General features: G+C 35.7%; 2 protein-coding genes across 3 annotated transcripts in view; both read right to left on the reverse strand.

Annotated features, from left to right (window-relative positions):
• Positions 1–7,048: 7,048 nt before the first annotated feature.
• On the reverse strand, positions 7,049–14,814 carry LOC140139921 (uncharacterized). 2 transcript variants are annotated; one of them, XM_072161702.1, is made up of 7 exons: positions 14,744–14,814; positions 13,004–13,075; positions 12,212–12,325; positions 11,072–11,428; positions 10,255–10,323; positions 8,941–9,019; positions 7,049–8,817 (listed from the first exon to the last, which is right to left on the reverse strand). In XM_072161702.1, exons 2-7 carry the CDS (start codon positions 13,065–13,067, stop codon positions 8,139–8,141), a joined length of 1,362 nt encoding a protein of 453 aa, XP_072017803.1. In that variant the 5' UTR covers positions 13,068–13,075; positions 14,744–14,814; the 3' UTR covers positions 7,049–8,138. The 2 variants fall into 2 exon arrangements, with proteins under 2 accessions (XP_072017803.1, XP_072017802.1); XM_072161701.1 differs by having other exon boundaries at positions 8,941–9,015; positions 10,227–10,323.
• Positions 14,815–16,635: 1,821 nt separating this feature from the next.
• LOC140139384 (uncharacterized) overlaps positions 16,636–22,923 on the reverse strand; it is a 6,821-nt gene continuing 533 nt past the window's right edge. The window contains exons 2-6 of the mRNA XM_072161153.1: positions 22,130–22,329; positions 20,846–21,014; positions 20,237–20,272; positions 19,935–20,019; positions 16,636–17,907 (exon numbers count right to left, since the gene is read on the reverse strand). Coding sequence (XP_072017254.1) covers positions 17,532–17,907; positions 19,935–20,019; positions 20,237–20,272; positions 20,846–21,014; positions 22,130–22,329 — 866 coding nt within the window. The 3' untranslated portion in view covers positions 16,636–17,531. The remainder of the gene's footprint in view (positions 17,908–19,934; positions 20,020–20,236; positions 20,273–20,845; positions 21,015–22,129; positions 22,330–22,923) is intronic.

Genomic DNA, 22,923 nt, shown 5'->3' on the forward strand with positions numbered 1-22,923 from the left:
CATTTATACTATACTTATATTTAGTAATTGAATATCGGGAGAATTTTAAGAAATCACTGTTTTTACCTGTCGGTATTACAACTCGTGAAACACATTAGTGATGTGCCTGGGTGACCTAAATCTACTAACCTTTAACGTTTCCTCTATGAACTCTAACCCTCCTGCAATATGGCGCCTATTGTCCTAGACCTAGGCTACATCTTCCGGTTTGGTTATGTAACCTAGGATGCCTAGCCCTTTGTCTATTATTCCTGACGTAACTCGGCGTTCATCTCAATACAAATCTATGACTAGAGGTGTATCTCAATTAAACCTCACTACAATACCTATTGAACATAACCAGCAACCTAATGTAATCAAGGTTGAGGTTTCACGCCCAAATAGTCATGTACCAAAACATAAACAGCCAGTAATAGCGCCCAAACTTCAAATCGGTTTGTAATGCACGCTCTAACGAGAAAATGACATCCATATGCTATCTGATCATGGACCAAGATCTGGACATCCTTGTCATCACCGAATCTTGGTTAGGGGGAAATGGTTATGATGATACTGTCATTGCAGATTTAAATTCGACATTACCGGACTACCAACACTGCCATGTACCTCGCCCATCACGTGGAGGAGGTGTTTGTGTGATTTACCGAAGTGCTTTGAAGGTGACATTGAATGATGCGATACGGTTCAACAGTTTTGAGCATATGGCATTTCGGTGACCTACAATTCATCTGTGTTGAGGCTGTTTACCATATACAGGCCTCCACCTTCTACCGAGAATAAACTAACATCAGGAATGTTCTTACGCGAGTTCTCGTCTTTATTGGAGGAAACAATGACAATATGTAGTCATTTCATTATGACTGGGGACTTCAATGTCCATGTTGATGACCATACCGATAGGGAAGCTATATCTTTTTTAGACATTCTGGATTCTGCTAATCTCCATCAGCATATCCAAGGACCCACTCATAAGGGCGGTCACACCTTAGATCTCCTAATCACTCGCAAGGTTGACCCCTGTGTGTGCTACTAAGCTGCTCCCAGGTCAACCCTCGGATCATGTTGCATTATTTGCAGTGCTTGACTTTCCTAGTCCTTCAACCTCAAGAAAGAGCGTGACTTATCGCAAACTACGCGACATTAACATTGATCAGTTTAAAGACGACATTCGATCATCTCCGCTTGCCTTGGCTACTGCTTCAAATACATCTCGATTAGCTGAGCAGTTTAACCTAGTGCTCCGTGAACTACTCAATAATCATGCCCCTGAAAAGACCAAAAACGTTACACTGAGACCAAAAGCACCATGGTACTCGGAAGAAGTTCGTAAAGCAAAACGGGTTAAGCGACGTCTGGAACGCAAAATGGTCAAGTCCAATCTCGAAATTGACAAGCAACTTTATGAGGAACAATGCAAGACATATAAAGATCTTATTGAATAATCTAAATGTCGGCATTACCAGACTGAAATTTCGGAGAGTGATGACAAAGATCTCTTCCGTAGTGTAAATAAGCTCTGTTCTCCCAACTCTGCACAAACTTTGCCTGAGCACACCTGTGCCAAAACCCTGGCTAACAACTTTGGTGTCTTTTTCCATGACAAGGTGAAGTCAATAAGTGACACTCTCAATGCTACCGTTCCACCTACGATCAGTGTTGACATTCCAGAGAGCTGCAGCAGCCATTTTACAGAGTTTTCACAGGTATCGGAAGAGACTGTCCTGAAGATAATCAAAGAATCTGCGTCAACAACATGTGACTTGGATCCAGTACCGACATTTCTACTGAAAGACTGCATTGACGTATTACTGCCATACATTACGCAGATTATAAATGGTTCTTTGAAATCGGGGGTTGTGCCATCAATTTACAAAACGGCACACGTAAAACCGCGCATCAAGAAACAGAACCTTCCCATATATGATCTCAACAACTACAGACCCGTGGCAAATTTAATGTTAACCTTTAAAGTTCTTGAGAAAGTGGTAGCATCCCAGCTGAAAACCTACCTGCAAGAAAATGAACTTTTCTCGGCAGCACAATCGGCGTACCGTCAATATCACTCCACGGAAACAGCGTGATGAATGATCTGCTACTAGCTGTTGATGCTGGCAATGAAGCGGTGTTAGTGTTGCTAGACTACTCAGCGGCATTTGATACCGTCAACCATTCTTTATTCTTCGAACGTTTGCAGAGCAGATACGGATTAGAAGGAACAGTGCTGAACTGGTTCATGTCATACTTACAAGACAGCGTTCAAGCTGTTGTAGTGGACAAAGTTCTCTCTGACACACTTCCCCTTCCTTGGGGTACTCCACAAGGATCGGTTAAGGGTCCTCTGGATTTCATCTTGTATACTGGACCATTAAGTGATCTTATAAGTGCGCATAGTGGTATCCAACATGTTATCTACGCCGATGATACACAGGTGTATATGGTCCTGAAATCATCTGAACATTCTGAGGCTGTCAATAAACTTGAAATGTGTGTCGCCGATGTAAGAGCTTGGGCTATCACCAACAAGCTTATGTTGAACGATGCGAAGACTGAAATTGTGCATTTTCATTCTCAACACAGAAACGCTTCTTCTCTTCCTCCAGTATGTATTGGTGATACCAAAATCAAAGCATCTGATTCTGCCAAAGATCTTGGAGTTGTGTTAGACAGTACATTACTTCTGAAGCAACACGTCCGTAACATCTGCCGTGCTGCTTCCTTCGGTATTCACAAAATTGGAAAGATACGTAAATATCTTGATCGATATCCTGAGCGTTCAGTCCATGCATTCGTCACGTCACGACTGGACTGTAACAATAGCTTGTTGCATGGTCTTCCAGCTGCTCAGATTGCATCATTGCAACGTGTACAGAACGCGGCGCTTACAAAGTTCGCCATGGTATTGCACCCTAGTACATATGTGAACTATTATCGGACTATACTCCGGCAGTAAATCTTCGCAGTTCTTCGCACCTCCTCTTCAGGCCCGGGCCTCGCACCAAGACCAAGTACGGTGATCGGGCCTTCGCCGTCGCGCACCCCGATTGTGGAACAACATCCCAAAGACAATCCGGGGTGCTTCATCGGTTGGAAGTTTTAAATCTCAATTGAAAACATTTTTGTTCAAATAATTTTTCGCCATAACATTATTTGCCGTGTGTCTGAAATATGTTTTGCTTAAGGTTACATTACTGTTACATTTGTGTGCATAAACTGTTGTTTTAAAGAGTATTTTTGTTCAAATCATTTTCGCCATAACATGTCGTGTGTCTGAAATATTATGTTTTTGCTTAAGGTTACATTACCAATGATTACTAGTGGTATATTTGTGTGCATAAACTGTTGTTTTTAATAGGGTATTTTTGTTCAAATAATTTTTCGCCATAACATGTCGTGTGTCTGAAATATTATGTTTTTGCTTAAGGTTACATTACCAATGATTACTAGTAGTATATTTGTGTGCATAAACTGTTGTTTTTAATAGGGTTTTTTTCTGTGCTGGTTCATAGTGTTTTATAAATTGTTTTTAATATTTACAGTGGTATACTTTTTAAGTTGTCAGACTATGTATCTTGATCTTTGTAAAACTTATTTTGTTATCTTAATGTACAGCGCTTTGAAACTGCGTTTATAGCGCTCTATAAATGTATTTTATTATTATTATTATTAAGTCATAGTTCATTGAATTTATAACCGTATGACAAACCAGGCGAAAATAGGAACTTTTTGCACAAGATTTTCAATTTAAAGAGAATTAACCATTGCTCATTCTAGTGACGCTAGTATATGGACAATATGAAGACCTGAGCGCAAGAAGTCCACTTGGCCCCTCGACATGTATACACTAAAGTTGCGTATAGTTTCGTATAGTTTGGTAATGTTTTATACATGTTCAGGGGTCAAAACAAATCTTTCGCAACTTTTCATGATGTTTTCACCCTGGAACATGTATTAAACATCATAAAACCCAAAGAAACTATACGTAACTTTAGTGTATACATGTTGAGGGGCCAAGTGGACTTACGGTCTTCTTGCGCTCAGGTCTTCATATAAGTGTGCCTTTTTATTTAATGACTTAAAATTTGAAAAATATTGTAAGGGACACTTGAAGTTTTAAGGGGGAAGTTTCAGCTTTCGTTTTGATATAAAAAATATTTTAAAAAAATGATTTAATGAAGGGAACACTTGAGGTTTCGACAAAAAACAATCAAAGAGGCCCATTTTTCAGCTAGAAGCTCCACAGCTCTTACATTGATATGTACTCAACCGTGTAGTGTAGTCAAAGACTGTGCGGAGACAATTTACTGCCTACTTGAGAGCTCTTGGACGAAAATGTGTGCTCAGGTGTATCGAGGTAGGTGCTGTGCTCATGATGGTTTATAAGAGAATCGTTTTTGTATAGAAATCTTTCCATATAAAATAAAGTTTCACGTTGTTGGGAATGATTGCTGGCAGGTATGTTCTAATCTATCAGCCGTCACCTATTTTCAGCACAGGCAGTACCCGGCGCATACCTTGGGTGTCATCATCTGCTTCATCCTAACATTTACAATGCAGATCAGCAGATTTAATATAAAATAGACAGACCACCATGGCTCCTTCGAAGAGTACAGCATAACTGCACAACATGATATTCCACAAATAATTGGAGGTAAACAGGAGTGAGGATCTAAAGGAGAAAGGCAAGGTAGTTGCAGAGATCGCAAATGTTGCAGTTGATATTAGGAAGATCAAAGAGTTACAATCGGCAATCAAAACTAACGGTGAGCCCTTTACAAGTGCAGATGTAGACAAGTATCTAGAGAACATTGAAACTGATGATGACTGATTAAGCATACATCACATCGTAGGAACGAGACTACCAATATTTCAGTTTCAGTTTCAGTTTCAGTTTCATTTATTTCACCGTGTTTTTGAACAAGTACAACGAAAGATAAATTAATAATTACATGGCGGGTAAACCAAAAGGAGCAAAGCTCGAAAAGTATTGGTCACCCTTAAAGCAAGAAATTATGGGACAATATTACAAACGAGAAAGACGAGACAGGGTGGGAGTGTAAGACAAAGGACTAACAAGACAGGTGCAGACAGACAAACACAGAATGTTGGCACAAATATGGCATTATTAACATAATAAGTATCAAAATTCGACTTATATACTATACGGAAAGTTAAGAAAACTTGCTAATAAAATTTAATGAAATTGATTAAATTAGGCGTAAGATGCTAACAGATGCAACTTATATTTACGTTTAAAGGTGTATTGGGATTTGGCGTTCCTTAAATTATCATCAATTGAATTCTATAATAATGGGCCCTGTCTTCTGATTGTGTTTCTTGCAAGATTAAACTTAAAGTTGTGAGGACGGTACAATTGAGACATGCGGGTAGAGTAACCATGAATTGATCGGTTTAGAACAAATTTGAGAAGGAGATGATTGAAAGTATAATTATACATGAATAATTTGTGAAAGTCATAAATGGTCAAAGTATTAAAATTCTTAAATAAAGGAGGAGTGTGAGTAAACCAGTGGGGGTTTGAACACAGTCTAATAATTCTTTTCTGTTTGAGATGTATAGACTGGAGCTTGGTATTATTTGAATCAGCCCAGGCTAGATTACAGTACATTAAATGAGGTAGGACTAAAGTATTATATAAAGAAAACAATGTTTTACCTGGAAGAATATCTTTGAGACGAAACAGAATACCGGAGTATTTGGAAATAATATTCAATACATAGTTGTATGATTAGACCAAGTTAAAGAATCATCAATGATTACACCAAGAAATTTGGTAAAGGTAACCTTGGAAATTTTGATACCATCAATACATATATTCAAATCATTATAAACACGGTTACTATAACGATTTTTAAAAATCATGTAATTAGTCTTATCAATATTCAAGGACAACTTATTGACTTTAAACCAGGAAGATATATTATACAATTCATTGTTAACATTGGTAATAAGATCATTCAAATTGGGATTGGAGACAATGATATTTGTATCATCAGCATAAGTGAAAAAATTGAAATGGTTGGAGGAAAACGAGATATCATTTAAAAATAAAATAAAAAGTAACGGACCCAAAACCGATCCTTGTGGAACACCACATTGGATAGAACTGATAGATGATTTATGATCCCTATAAACAACAAATTGACTTCTGTTAGTGAGATAACTTTTGAACCACTCGAAGGCACTCCCACGAATACCATAATGGTAAAGTTTGGCAAGAAGAATATCATGATTGATTGTGTCGAATGCCTTCGAGAGGTCCAAGAAAATACCCAGTGTGTGGAAACCTTTATCGAGATCAGAAGCAATAATTTTGTTATAGGCTTCAAGGACAGCCCTATATGAAGAGTACTGTTTTCTGAAACCAAACTGACAGTTTTGAAATACATTATAGCGATCAAGAAAACTGTAGAGCCCTTTATGAATCACGCGTTCAAATATTTTTGAAAAAATTGAGAGAACTGAAATAGGGCGGTAATTATTACATTTTGCCGAATCACCAGATTTATGAAGTGGAACAATTCTGGCGATTTTGAGCTGGTCTGGCACAACACCACTACTCATTGACAAATTAAATACATGAACTAAAGGAACTTTAATTAAATCAAAAACAGCTTTGACAATATCGGGTTTGATATCATCATACCCACAACTAGTGCATGATTTAAACGAGGAACAAATATCAATATTTTCATCACAATCACAAGGAGACAAAAAGAGTGAGTTCAAAGGAGATGGAATACTAGAGAGAAAATCTCTAAAATTAGCTTGAGAAATAGGAATATTGTTAGATAAATTAGGACCAATATTGATAAAATAATTGTTTAAACCATCAGCAATGACTTGAGGATCAGAAATACATTCACCATTAATATCAAATGAGTCGGGCAGATGCTTTCTCCGATTGTTACCCAAGAGATCATTAAGGGCTTTCCAAGTCTGCTTTAGATTACACTTATGCTCATCAAGTAAGTCAGAATAATATTTTTTCTTAGCAGCTCGAATAAGTGTTGTCAAAGTGTTCTTATAATTTGACAAAGCGATTTTATTGGAAGCAATCGGAGAGGATCTGTACTTACGATAAAGTTTATCTTTACGATGAATAGACTTAAGGATGGCTTTGGTAATCCAAGGTTTACGGGGAATGCGGTGTGCATTAGCCTTTGTGATTAGTTTACGGCGTAGAGGAAAGCAACGATTATATAACTCATTAAACTTATCAAAGAATTTGGTATACGCAACTTGAGGGGAATGCTCACTCATAACATGATCCCAATTAGCGAGTTGAAGATGACTTCTGAAACAATTAATATTGCACTTGTTAAAAGAGCAACTGTAAACTGATTTAGGAGAACCCGCGGGAGATACAGTGAGCCTGGAAAGCACCTGTGATCAAGATGGCATACCCTGCTATCGAAAGCTAATAAACGTGAGTGTTATTCTCTGGATTTGTCTATCAAAAATAAAATAAATATTATCACTTGTATGATATTGTACTCTGATTGACAGCCCTACTGGACTAATTAAATAATCATAAGTTGTTTGATCTAGGCCTAATAAACAGTGTGTTTGCGTGTTTATTATTAAGTGAACTCAGTAGCAGGTGATTTTGGCAGGGGTCATTTTAGTGACCATGACAATATAGTTACCCTGTCTTTTTGTTTATTTCTGTGGATGCGATTGAAATCATTGGGCAAAAATTCGACCAATTTTTTGGAGAATGAGCAATCGCCAGACGCTACCGACTGTACAATAAATAAGGCATGCACTAATAAAGTAATTAAAATATTATGTGGTTGATTATAGTTTAGATTATACATTAATGAAATATATAAAAGACCCTGCAATTAAAACGCTTCTTAAGATTTATTTCATTATAATATATTTGTAATTGATTTGAATAACTTGCAATGACAACACAATGCAAATTATTTCAGTTAATAATGGTCATCATCGCGTCTTCCTCCTGATCTTCATTCATTCTACATTTGTCTTTTTCAGTCCAATTACTAATTAACGACGTAAATGTTGTTATCGACCCAACCCTCTTCCTGATCTCTACATTCGTCAAACTCATCATCCATTCTTATTTTTTTAGAAGCATCAGCATTTGTATTTTCTTATGCATTTGATAATCCTGCACTTTTTTGTCCTCTTATTACTGTTTCGTAAGTAGTATCACTACCTCCCGTAGCTGCTTGATCCCTAATATCCCGTGTTTCATGTATTTCCTTGGTAAGGTCATTTTTTCTCACATCGTGTTGCTCGGTGTTTTCGCTGTTACCAACTTCTGTTAGTGTTTCAGTGAAAGATGTCATTGGTTCATCCGGTTCACTGATTACTACTTTCCGTAAATCATCATATGAACCGGCATTATTAGTAATCTGGTCATCAGTTTGGAAAGCACTGTTGTGGTAAACCATCTCAACATCAGCGACATTTTCTCCTCTCTCACGTTGTCTAATGGTTTCTTCACTTGATGTTGTCGTTTCATCAGCGCGTTCATGTTCACCTTCATCGTTATTTATTTCTCTATCAACATGATCAAGTAAGGTTGGTATAGAATAATTAACGTCGGCAGATATATTGTTTGGAACATCATCATCGTCATATTCATCATCATCATATTCATCATCATCATATTCATCATCATTATCATCATCATCATGAGTAGTTTCATCGTCACCTTCGAAGGCGTTATTGTCGCTTACACCGAAATCTATATCATAATCATTGTCGTTGTCGATGGCAGACAGTTGGTTTTCGGTGTCACTCTGGATGTCGGCATTGCTCTTCTTCCTGTGTTTTAAATAACAACAAGATGTGGTTAGAACTAGTTAAAGCAAAACTATTAGGTGTAATTTTGATGTATTTTGCTAATAGTTATTATTTGCTACTGATGATGAGCTAAACTGAGTTTACCTGAATTTAAAATATAGTAAAGACACGCAGAAGACCACAACAAATACGGTGACCCCTACAGTCGCTCCTATAATAACATCTGTGAAATAAAAAAATAAAATAAAGAGTTTTGTTATAAGAACAATCACCAACAAAACATTCAATGTGTTTAAAACACGTTTTAAAATGCAACAGATAACTATTCTTAGAAAAATGCATCAAAATCGACGAAGACCTTCATCTAAAAACTCCGTCTGTCCGTTTTAATTTTTAAAATAACATATTTTAATGTTATTGGGACCGTGCAAATGATTTGCCAAAATTAAACGTGTAAAAACCGATATAACGGTAAAATATAGACTACGCTGTGCAAAATTGTGTTTCAACTGGAGACATGCCTCAGACGTGTATTAATTTATGGCCTTGGTACAAGTCACGTGATATAACTACATGTCTTGTGGTTAGTCATGAGTTCATGTATAGTCATGTATAGGTTAGAGACATAATCATGAATTTGCACCAGAACAAATTTCTTTCATTATAAAGTAAGGCATGTCCTATTCTGTATTAATAAATTAAAGGAGGATTTCGTGATCCTAGCATCCTCTTTTTATGAAATTTTTCAGTAGATATCCACGAAAAAAGCATATTCCCAAAATTTCAGTTGATTCCGATTTTGCGTTTGAGAGTTATGCATGATTATGTGTATTACACTGCTCAATAGACAATACGTTGTAATTTCGTTCTGGTGCACCAGAACGAAATTCAAATTTCACGATATCTTTGCTAAACGAATTAATCTGCAAGAAATATTTGGTACATAAACATTATGTAGCCAGAGGTATCCAGTGGTGTAAAAATCTCAACTCTTTTTTGGGAAAAGTGGGGGGGATGAGGCTGTGGATCACGAAATGCCCTTTAAAGGTCCGTTCATACTACCACCGCATCTGCGATGCGTTGCTTTGCGATGCCGATATATCGATTACTTTTGTCGCAACTCAACGCAACTCGTCGCATTTCCAAGTTAAAATGTATTTAACTTCATTGCGATATCGCAATACAGTAGTTTGCAGTACGATGCAGTGCGGCAACGCACCGCATCGCAAAGCAACGCATCGCAAATGCGGTGGTACTATGAACGGACCTTTAGGCTAGCTACATACATTTTGATGCTCTTTAGTCATGTCCTTAAACCCAAAAATTACGTCTTGCCTGGAAACATGTCTTTTATTATGTCCTTATGCAGACATGATTTGGATAAGAATATGGGTTAAACAGCCTCAAATACGCGTCTTAAAAAAGGCAACACATCATTTTTATAGTGTAACAACCCACCTTTGTCTTCTTTGGATGTACGATTAAGTGTGTTGTCAGCTGTGGGACTCAGAGTATCCTTTCTTACATCTGTAAGAAATCAGATAAACAGCATTCATGTCTCGCGGCTCAAAATGAAGAAACCTTCCCGTTCTGTCCCGTTTTATTTTTCGAAGATAAACATATAATTATTTGAACTAAAATGTTTATTATGCCTAAACAAATATAGAAACACAGAAACACTACTTGGCCACGACATTGTTATCTGACTCTCGTTTGTACAAAGAATACTATTCGAATTATGATGCGCTGTAACTTACAGGTGCCATTATTCTCATGTGTTTCCATTTTTCAAATGGTTAGTGTCCCAGAAAACACAAAACATATTCGACATCATTCGCAAAGTGTTAGAAAAGGTTGCCAGAAAACGTTTAAATGTCGGGTTATAGAAAGGGTGTATAAAGGGTATAAAACGTTTTCATAACATTCAAAAGCATTTTTGATAACTTCCTGCAAACATTCTAACATATCGTTATTTAAGTGTTGACAAAATATTTTGCAAAAATGTTTGCTGAAAATATTTTTCAATAACATTTGAAAAATATTTTTGCAGCGTGTTTTCATACAAAACGTTTAAAACGTTTTTATGACCTTTTTATAACCCGACATTTAATGTTTTTAAAATGTTTTTACCAAAACCAAAAACCAAAAACATAACCTGTTTAAAACGTTTTAAAAACCTTTTGTATGTTTGCTGGCGTCTGATGGGAGTACAATATCACCCACTATTAAGTGAGGGGATTTTATTAGCCTTTTATTTGCAGAAGCAGGCATTTACCGAAATAGTACGACGCGTTGAATCCTTTTGATCGTACAATAGAGTTTGTCTTGAAAACAACGTACAAATACGGTCCTGATGATTGGTAGTTCTTATCAATCAATGATCCACAGAATGCACCAATAAGAGAAGACGAGTTATCCAAACCATCATAAATTCTTAGTGTGTCTTTATTATTAGGACATTGTCCTATCACAGAGCCATCATACTGAAGGTCAAAATCCCAAATAGTCAGGTAAATAACTTGATTTTCTGGAGCTTTTATTTGTGTGGTACATGTGACGTCGTTTACGTAGTTTCGTGGATAATATGGAGATTGGAAGAAGCCTTCAGGTTCTGTTAATATGACGTCACAGTCTGAAAGAAAAAACATAGCACAAGAGGGGGTTAAAATGTCAAAAGAAAAAAAGAGTTTGAGAGGGGGTAGGGAGAGATTCATTTGTGTTGTACATGTCATGTCATTATTGTTTCGTGGATAATATGGAGATTGGAAGAAGCCTTCGGGTTCTGTTAATATGACGTCACAGTCTAAAAGAAAAAAAAAACATAGCACAAGAGGGGGTTAAAATGTCGAGAGAAAGAAAGAGTTTGAGAGAGGGTAGGGAGAGATAGAGTGAAACATCAAAACGCCATTGCATAGCGATCACAGATCAGAGAGAGAGAGAGAGAGAGAGAGAGAGAGAGAGAAGGAAGGAAGAAGAGAGAGAGAGAGGGAGAGATCGAGCTCCCACGAAATCAAAAAAGGGGGCATACATTTGTAGGCTTTTCATCGATTGTTGATTGTTAGGAATAAAATGTAGTAAAATAAAATGTAAAGTGTGACATATTGTGACATATAATGGGACATAGTATTATAAATTTTTGATTAAAATATGGGTTATGTGTCGGCATGTATTTGACGAGGAGTTTTGTGTTGTGTGAGTGCAAGAATCATAAGAATGACCAAAGTCCAGCATCATCAAAGACCCACTGAGAAGTAACGCAAACCATGTGATAATGCAAAATACTTATTTTGCATGTTATGTGTATTGGCACATAAACAAAAAAAAAGTAAAAGGAAACTGGTTATTTATTTGTGTGTGTGTGTGTAATATCTATTATGAAAGGTGATGTATCATGTAATAAAGATACACATCATACCTCCTTGACAAACCAGTTCATCGGAGCCATCATCACATTGAGGTATTCCATCACATGCATACAGGAATGTTATACACTCACCACTGTCACACTCAAAGTATATATAAAGACATTCTGAAAGAAAGTATTAGCGTGTAAAGGGTTAATTCACACAATACATGTAGAACAGATTGTAGCAGTTTAATGATTAAGGTAGGGTGCTGGTTATTCTGTCCTTTGGAGTATTATAATGTAATCTTACGTTATCAATGTTGTTTATTCCGTAGAAAATAAGAAAGATATATTCTGGCATGATTCTATGATTAGCATATTGCGTGTTTTGTTTCTCACTGGATGGTTCTGATGTTATATTGTTCTAATAATATAACAATTCGCTGTTGAAGTTACGTAATAATCGGATTAACTACCATAGCAATGGATGAATACAATTTGTGACTATATCGCCTTGCACTACAACGTTCACGCGGTACCTATGCATTGAACCATATCATTCTTATCACTCGCACCTTGAAAAGAGCGGTATTGTATTGTTTTCAATCTATGATTACAGACATACACAGGTGATGAATGTTACCTGCTTGTAGTGCAGGGCGATATATTCAAAATTGTTTTCATCCATTGCTATGGTAGTTAATCTGATTTATTATGTCACTTCGACAGCGAATACTTAATAAATAATAATAATTATTATTATTATTTGTGCATTTATATAGGCCTACACCCAAGATTAACAATTCTGCACGTCTTATGAAATCTAAATTTATCACATGAAGTAAGGAGCAATCTACTCACGTTGCTGTGAATTAACAGAAAAGATGAGTTTAATCAGAACCAGGAAGCAACTGCAGAGCAACATTTAGATTTCTGGAAAGAAATTGCATAGTTTTCAAACAATCATAATTAGAAAAGTTTACACAGATCTTGAGAGCCGCTCAGAGTGATGTGAAGTAAGATGTGCCACCTTCAGAAATTATGAAAATGAAGCCCCGATTGAAGCCATTCGTCCACTTTTGTACGTTACTATTGGATATAGCTTGGTTAGTAAAAATATGGGTGTAATATTATATTAACACTATCATTTAGTGTTGCTATAAATCAAACACATGCGTTTGTGACTTTATGATCAAAGTTACTAAATGTGTTCATTCGTGTGCTACATCTTTAATCATCGTTGACGGAAGAAAACAGAGAAAAGGGATGGCGTGACAAGCCCTGCATTATTTCAATCGCAGTATTTTTCATTATTAAAACATATTCAAACTACGTCGTCCTTATACCAATACCAAGCCTCTAAAATATTATTATGTCAAAATAAAAACAACGAATTGTCATGAATTGTAGTTTAATCCTCATACAGTAACTCAGAGGTACTTGTCGCAACGTATTCGACAGATTTGATTATTATAACTGTTGTGGTATTGGTACAACGCACAACCATTTGATAACTGCAAAAGGTATTAATACAGACTTTTTAATGGATGTAGAATATTCGATGCAACATTATGTTTTCGTTATTTAATCTATTCCCATTCTATTAACCTCTAACGAATGTTTGATAACGTAAAATCGATAATATACTTCCAGCAGACATTCTACATAACACATTATCGTTTTTACGTTATTAAACATTGGTTAGAACTAAAAATATTGGTTGAAATAGAATGGGAATAAATTAAATAATGAAGACATGTTGCATCGAATATTCTGCGTCGAATACCCGAAGTCTCTAGTGGCCCTTACGGCCAGTATTAATTATAAAATCCACATTTTTGCGATAGTGCGTTTTACCGTTAATGTGTGTAAAAGTATTCTTTATTCCACTGAACTTTACAATAAATGTACATTGAAGAAATCTGTAGGTTCATTAATCCAAAAACACAATAATTATTAAGTATTATAAATCCTAATCCTTACCCTAACCCTTAACTTCACCCTAATATAACCTTAATCTTAATCTAAGCCCTAATCCTAGCCCTAACATGAACTCTAACATTAACCATTTGTTTAGTGGTCTTTCTTCATTGCACTTAACAATGAATGTACGTTGAAGAATTGTGCATGCAAGCAACTCTATAACACATGTACATGTTTTTTTAAACGCACCGATGCCAATAGGTACATGTAAATAATGGTTCACTAAAAGTGGGCAAACTTATTGATTTACTGATTTAAGGGTTACAGGTCGATAGTCCGGATGGTCATTAGTCTAAAAACCCAATAAAAGTATTATACACCCTAATCCTTATCCTAATCCTAACCCTAAAATTCACCCTGACCATAACCTAATCCCTAATTCTAGTCCTAACACTACTCAACTCTTGACTCTAATCCTAACTCTGACCGTGACTATAGCCTAACCCTATCTGTAGCACTAACCCTAATCCGAACTATAGCCCTTACCTTACCTTAACCCTAATCATAACCTAAAATGCTTTAAGCTTTAACATAACCATTTTTGGACCAACGATCCTTCGGGCTAATAACATGTTTGCGCTAAAGTTGAGTCTTAATTTGCATAAGATGTAAACATACCTGTGTTATGTGGAACCAATGACTCCAATACAGCATGTAAACAACACGTGTAAGAGTACCATTGTCATTTTACACTGCAGATCAGATCAGCATTATTAGTTCTTTGAACCTGTTAGATTTGCCCTGATAATATATACATGTATAATGGGGTTTTCAAAACCAATATAATTCTGCTGAAGCTATCGCATTTGAAAGAAAATTGTATAGTACTTAACCTCGTGGTAAGTAAAGGTAATATTGAAACAAAAAAAATATAACTACCACTATGAAAGTGATTGTTTTTTAAAAAGCATTTGATATTTTGGAAGAACTTGCTAGACTTAATGAAATAATCTTTAGTGACACAAGACGCAAATTATTACAACTTTTAGTCGATAAGTGTTGCCACCGATAGTGACAATTAAGGTGCATATCATTATAGATTAACCAGCATTTCTACCAAAAACATTGCAATAAATGGCGTCGGGTAAAACTAAAATAATGACATTAAATATACTTAAAAAACTTTGCACAAGCAATGAGCGTACATGGAGTAATAATTTGCTTAAGTGCAATAAAAATCATTGCAGCGCAACAGTGAGGCTAGCGCTAGAATGAGGAATTGGCAATATCGTTATTAATCGACGCAGACACCTTTTAAAAAACTTGGTGAACCTTATCCACTATTGTGCTTTCTGAATATTTCAGTTCAAGGTGACTTTCGCTGGTATTCAAACACCGTGTGGTTAAAATGGTTAAAGAACAGAGATTAAAGGAAAATTGCAGCTAAACTAAATACCCGGGGCTAAATGCAAACTTCTGCAAAGAACCAGCCTCGTAAAGTGAGTAAGGGGTTAATGAGTAGTTTAATAAGTGGAGAGAGGTGAGTGAGTGCGTATGTGTTTTTGGACTTTTTTATGAGACTTTAATTTCCAGAGTGAGTGAGTTATTGAGTAGTGAAATTTTTACATGAAAATAAGCAAAATCTGCATCATTCAAAAATTATTACCTCGGGAAAGGTATAATTATTATTCTTTTGGTGACGAAAAAAAATGTTCCACGTGCCCGAGATTCAAAAATATTTTTCATGAAAGATGAAGGCGGCCAATCCAAATTTCGAAAATCTCAGTTTGTTTTTTTTTCATTTGGATTTTTTTTGGCGGGAGGGGGGATTTGGAATTATTTATTTACAGATTTTATCGTTATTGTTATAGAGAACATATGCAACAACAAAGGGAAAAGGTTCGCCCATCCGACCCTCCTTTCGCCCGTAGAACAGGGTTTTACTTAGTTTCTTTTTACTAGATCCATGGAAACCAACACGATGTGTTTAATATCTTTATTCAGAGAGCTCATCATCCAATCCACGTCCACTTGGGGCAGCATTTATTTTATTTTATTTTGTTTTGTTTTGTTTTGTTTTGTTTTGTTTTGTTTTGTTTTGTTTTGTTTTGTTTTGTTTTGTTTTAATTAATTTTATTTTATGTTATTTCATTTTATTTTCTTCTTTAACCTAGGACAAGCAATCAGTAAACAGCAAACACAAATATAAAGATCATGAATACGTTTTTAAAACATTATTGTTGAACATTTTGGGCAAACAATTTGGCAAAATATTTTGTCAATAGTTAAATAACATTCTGTTAGAACGTTTTGCATCACGTTTTAAGAGTTATGAATGTTATTAAAACGTTTGTATACCGTCTATATAACCCGACATCTAAACCTTTTCTGTAAAACGCTGTGTGTTTGCTTGATTATAGCCCAGGATACAAAACAGGCAAACAACAAACGTGTATTTAAAATTGTTAATGCTTCCGCTGCTGGGGATAAAGTTCATAAGAGCAATTTTGGGACAAATATGTACAAACAATAGCAGAGATGACATACAACCATTCAACCTATAGTATATTTCGATTTAGACTTATTATTGTCCAATACAAAAGAAAACAACGTCAGGTTTAAGGTCATGATTATAATGATTTATAGCTTTATCACAAAATAGCTATCATTGAAAATAAGTTAAAGGGTTGTCTAACTTTTCTATAAGACCCCGTTGATCCTATCATCTCTCGCTAAACACTCTCATGTCAAATAAATTCCTCAACAAAGGTTTGGAAAGTTTTTCTCAAATCATTTATGACATGTTCATATCGTGTTGCATATCAATGTTCAGCTAATTTATTTCCCTTTAAATGACACCTTTTTTGAAACAATCACTTTTTTTCACGGCTGAGTACACGTCTTGTGAATGTAGATGGTCTCAAACAGTATGTGCCAAATTAACCAATACTCTGTGCAGCAAGCTCCAATCCCATATCTTAACAATCTCGGACCTAATGCAAGCCTCAAAGATGATAACGCTCGCTCCCACAGAGCTAGGGTAATCAATGACTACCTACATGCTATGGGAGTAGAGAGAATGAAAATGCCAAGCAGGTGAGCAGCATGAGGAGGAGGAGCCAGGCTGTTGTGGCTGCGTATGGTTTTCCATCCACTATTGAGGTTAGATACTAGTGGTTTTTTTAGCACAGAATAATGGTCGATTTGGCCCATTTTGTTTGAGATCCATTATTTTCACAAGACGTGTACTCAGCCGTGAAGTGATTGTTTTAAATGTTGTTAAAGTAAAGGAGAATAAATTAGCTGTCCATTGATATGCAACACAATATGAACATGTCACAAAATATATTTATAAGATATAGATGCTTGAAAAAACTTTCCAAACTTTTGTTGTGGCAATTAGATCAAATGCGATGATATACCAATATTGTCTTTCGCATACATTTTTATCAGAATAAACACAATGTTACATAATTATGTTCAATTGCTCGTATTTATCTTCATTATTTTCTCTATTGTTCTCAACATCTGTGGTATTTTCTATGACGGAATATTCATGGTAGAGTTTCTGTGATGAATGTCCATCTTGGTTTGGTTGTGGATGAACTCTATTAATGGCGTATGCATATGCATGAGAGTCGGTATTCTCTAGTACATGATATATACGGGTGTCATCAGGTCGTTTGGTATCTGGTTGAACCACTTCATTGTTGTAGTTGTTTGCTGGATCTGTCTCTACGGTTTCGGCGAATGTCGAATGGCCTTCCCCTACAGTTACATCGTAAGGCCCATCAAAGGCTAGCCCAATTGGTTGGTTTACTTCAGGCGAGTTCCTTCTGGATCTGTAAATATGTGTAGATATTGGCTTTATTAAGTACTATAAGCATTTTGCTTCCTATAGCCAAAATAACAATTTCTCGATCATGAGAGGATGTACCTTCTGCGTCAGCGTACTTTTCATAGAATAACATGATCGCGCGACCTGCATGACCGAACCTTGACCTTGCCTAGCAACGACCGTGTGATTGGTCAATTCTCAAAAGCTGTGTTTGCGCCGTAAGCGCCGGTATTTGCGTAGTACGCTCGGCGCAAATAACTGTGCGTACCCAAGTTGGCTCTCATGATCGAGAATTTAATATTTTGGCTATAACAATAAACAAAACAAAGTTATCATGTTGTACGTACATCTTTCACGGGTCACGCTAATCATAAACAAGTGGACCTTTATCAGAAGGTACGAGCGTATTTTGGCCAATTTGTCACTTCCTTAATTTCTTATGAGATCCTGTGTCATATACTGGGGTACCCAAAAAGGTGGTTTTGTTACATTTTCATGTGCAGCTTGGATTTCAAAGCACTGTCTCTTGAGTATTCCTTCACTTAGAAGATTCAATTAGGTCTTAAATTGAGGCTAATTTATTCTATATTACTCATGTTTTTTATCCTGTTTTTAAATATTTTTAAATTATTTTCTTATGACGTTTGGCATGAAATGTGCCCAGGGTTGCTGAGGATTAGGGAGAGGAGGATTAGGGGGAGGGATTCATATCGTAAATTTGATTTTAAACACCCAATAAAAATTTGAATCTAGTAAAAAATGTCTAAATGAACTCCCATACATCTAAGCCAAGTAAATAAATACAGAAGTTCATTTAAAAGACCAATATTTGCTCAGAATGATTGTAAATGTGGAAAAAAGAGGTGGGGTTATATCCTCCCTACTTTGTGATTGTTTTTGCCTGCACTCTCTCATTTTTTGACCGAATTCCATAAAAAAAGGTGTCAAAATGCTCAGGAGGATAAACCACTTCAAATGAGATGTGCAGGTAAAATGTTTGAACCATTTCATTTTTTTTACTATGTAACACGAAGGTACCCCGGGTTGTGACACAGGTTGTGACACCATGAATGTTTTAAGATAATGTTTCATAAAGCAACCTCGTTGACACATCTGAGGTTGCTGCAATATATGGTTATGTTATTTTACAGAGTTTATATTACCCTCAACCCTAGAACTACGAAGAGGGGTTGTACCCCCCCCCCCTGAAAAAAACCGCACGTGTTTACGCCCAACCGACCTAAGCTAATCGTAGATACATCCTTTGCGCTCATTTTAGGTGATAAAATTGCCCAGCACCTTACCTGGTGTAGGACCGGCCATCAAAGATGACCATAGGGGGGTTGGTGAGGCCCCAATGATTTTCATTTCGCTCTTGTGAAATTATTTCAAAAGCTACTGACTTTTTACTTGTTAGCTAGGTGCAAATAGTCATTTCCTTTTATATTTAAGAGAACATTCGGTGAAAATCACATTTTTGTAGAATGTTTAGCCAAAAATCATTTTTGACTATATTTTTGTATATAGCCAGAATATTGCATTGACATTGTACTACCCTCACATTATGACGTCTTAGCAACATTATGTGGGGCATGTTTGTACTTATTTTGGTATCAATGGATAGAGGAGACCCGTAGCTATACATTAGTACCAAATATAATGGTATATGACGTTTATAATTGAAAATTAAGGGGGCGGACGCAACAACCCATCTCTTCGTAGTTCGTGTTACAAAATATGGTAGTTCTAGGGTTAATGCAAGGATTTTAAAATGGTCCAGGGATGACAAAATATCAAAGCAGCATTTTAAATATGGTCATTGAAATTTACTTAAGCACGTAAAGCGGGAAATGAAAACTTTGGCCAACAAAATGAAAAATATTTAAACCTTGAATTAAATCAAAAATCATATGCATATAAAAAATGCACGTGAATTGGTGCAATATGGTGAGATATAGTCTGTGCCACAGCTTCAAAAACTTAGCATGTGCAGGTTATATGGGAGTCACGGTTCCTAAAAGTTTGTCTTACCTGTGTTTCATACAAAATGTAATTGCGATTATGCAAATGAATGCTAATAAAAACACTGATCCTGCACTGACACCAATAATTACACCTGGAAATTGAGCAAAATGAGCAAATATTATTTTACGTAGGTAGACCAAATATCGTCACTTATTAAATTTCGACGGAGGCAAATGGGATCCATTTTTACTTTAGTTTCTCTTTGATTTATATAGAAATTCACTTATCACGTGTTATGCTCTTTGGTTTCACAGGACACCCTACTTGTATTATAGCAATTTAATAGAGTAAATAAATATCATATTTACCATTGTCGTTTACGGTATGTTTCCCGTCTGGTGTTACTGTTGGTTGAATTGAATATAGAATTTTCGTCAATTATTACATAATAAATCAAGTTTATCAAAACAACAATCTTGCAGTATAATCAAAGTTGTTTTAAACGTATACCCGTAAGTGCTTAGCAAACGCACAATTTTTTCGTAAACTTTCGCAAAGTTTTGTTTATGTTTCCATAAAATTCAAAAGTTAGGTTATAATGGGTATAAAACTATTTAATAACATTGTAAAAATAGTTGTAAATTTGCTTGCAGATATTCTATCGAGTTGACAAACTCGTTTTCAAAACTTTTGCAGAAAAATAGTTTACAATAACATTTTGACAACATTTTACAATTTTCTTGTACATGAGGTAGTGTTGTTGTTGTTCGTTTTTATACAGAATACCTTACAAGGTTTTCATTACCTTTAAATTTAATGATATGAACGTTTTGACAACATATTTGTGTTTGCTGGAGGTTACCATGATTTGGCATGGTATACGTTTTTTTATTGTCTTTCAAATTGTCCTATATTATCATAAATCATCCTATAAAACAAATAATTTTTATTATATCATAAGATAAAAAAAGACTTACTGATTTGATAAGTAATGTTAAACCCCGTTTCTGTCGTTCTTGGATTTGATATGAACTGTAGCCACACGTAGTTTCCAGTAGATATATATAGAAATGATTCATTATACAGGTTGCCACAGGCTATCTCATGGTTTATAGCTTCCTGCCGATCCAACTTCTCTTCAAAAATCTTTAAGAGTTGAAATGTTAAATTCAAAAAGTTATCACTTTTACAATAGTAATATATATCTGCTTAACTTTCTGTAATTATTGAAATTGTAAATATTACAAAATTTTAGGTGAATTTTGGTTTCACTTGAGAGTAAATGGCAATTATGGCATTCTTTAAAGAGTTATATCAAGTAATTTCTCAAGTGAACTTCTCATTTCATACCATTTGGATTAATCAAGTTTGGAACTCGTTTACTCAAATTTCATCATAATTAATCCTGAGGAAATTAACATTAATACAATATTTAATCAATCTCTTATTCTCTCTTAGTTTATTGTTAGTTTTGTCGAGGGGGTTACTTCAAGATTTTATTGTTAATTTTGTCGATGGGGTTACTTCAAGAAGGTCCTATCTGCAATAGCTACCCTTTAACATCATTTGAATTCTATATTGCACACATCTAAGAATATGACATATGAAAAAGGTTTGACTACAAAAACGATTCTCTTATAATGCATCTACGCACAGTTTCCACCTCGATACACCCGAGCACATAGACATTTCCAAGCTAGACTCTACGCAGACTGTGTTTTACTACACGGTTGAGTGCATAGCATCATAAGAGCTCTGTGAGATCTAGTGGGAAATAGAAATCTGTGATTGGTTTTTGTCAAAACCTCAAGTGTTCCCTTCACCCGATCAGATTTTTTTTATATGAATGAAAGCTAACACTTCCCCCTAAAAACAAATTGTCATTAGGTCAACAGATAACGCAATTCAATGTTTATAGCAAGGCGAATGTGGTAAATCTGTTGAAAACGACCTATGCCAGCACAATTTTTGACCATAATGTAGGTTTTAAAACTCAAAATCTCAAGTGTTCCTTACAATATTTTTTCACATTTTATATCATTAAATGAAAGAGCACACTTATATTGTCCATACATTAACCTCATTTTAATAATCAATGGCCAATTTTCTTTGAATTGCAAACCATGTGCAAAAAGTTCTTATTTTCGCCTGTTTTGTCATACGGTTGTAATAAATTCAATGAACTATGGCTTTGCTAAAAATGTGGCAGCTATTGCAAATGGGTCTTCTTGAAGTAACCCCTTGATATGTCTAAAACTTACGACCAACCAATCATAGCAAGTATTTCTCAGCGACGGTGCCTGCAAACTGAAATTTAAGAACCTTAGTTCTATGTTCGTGTTTGTAGGGCCTTGTATTATCCATGTACACTTGGTGTTATTTGGATAGGAAGACGGATAATTTGGCGATATGATATATCCAGATAAAGCTGTCAAATGACCGCCACATTTAGTTGGAGTATCTGTGAGTGCAAAAGTGATAATGTTCATACGATATGAGTTGTTTAATGTAGAAACAAATATTACTCGAAATAAAAACATTGTTTTGTAATCGTTTCTCCTGTTGCTTCTTTAACACCAAGGACTTTCATGGACGTTTCCTAGGTTATGATGTTACGTGCACTATTTGTAGTCGGAGACTGAATTCTGACACATGTTTGCTATCATGTTATGGATAACACACTGTTACACACACGCACATACAATCAGTCTGGTCCGCAATGAAGATACGACACCAGTAGCGTAGCCAGGATTTTAGTGCGGAGTTGGGGGAGGGGGTGATGGCAAAGTCAAATTCTCGTCCCCATGTGTCAATTTTTTGTCCCATTTTAAATACTTGTTAATGACACTTTACTCTTTTCTGCAGGGTTGCCCCTCCCCGGATCCCATGGTTACGCCACTGCACATCACAGACTGATAATGGCAAACTTTACAATCAACGCCAATAAGTTCAGAGATTTGTTTGACTCAACTCAATCTCTTGCTTCCACGATATCATGAATGAAAAGTGTAACGAGAAAAAAAAACCCACAATGTACAAAGAAAAGATGGGAAAA

Source organism: Amphiura filiformis, chromosome 18 (assembly GCF_039555335.1).
Source record: "Amphiura filiformis chromosome 18, Afil_fr2py, whole genome shotgun sequence".
Classification (NCBI taxonomy): Eukaryota; Metazoa; Echinodermata; class Ophiuroidea; order Amphilepidida; family Amphiuridae; genus Amphiura; species Amphiura filiformis.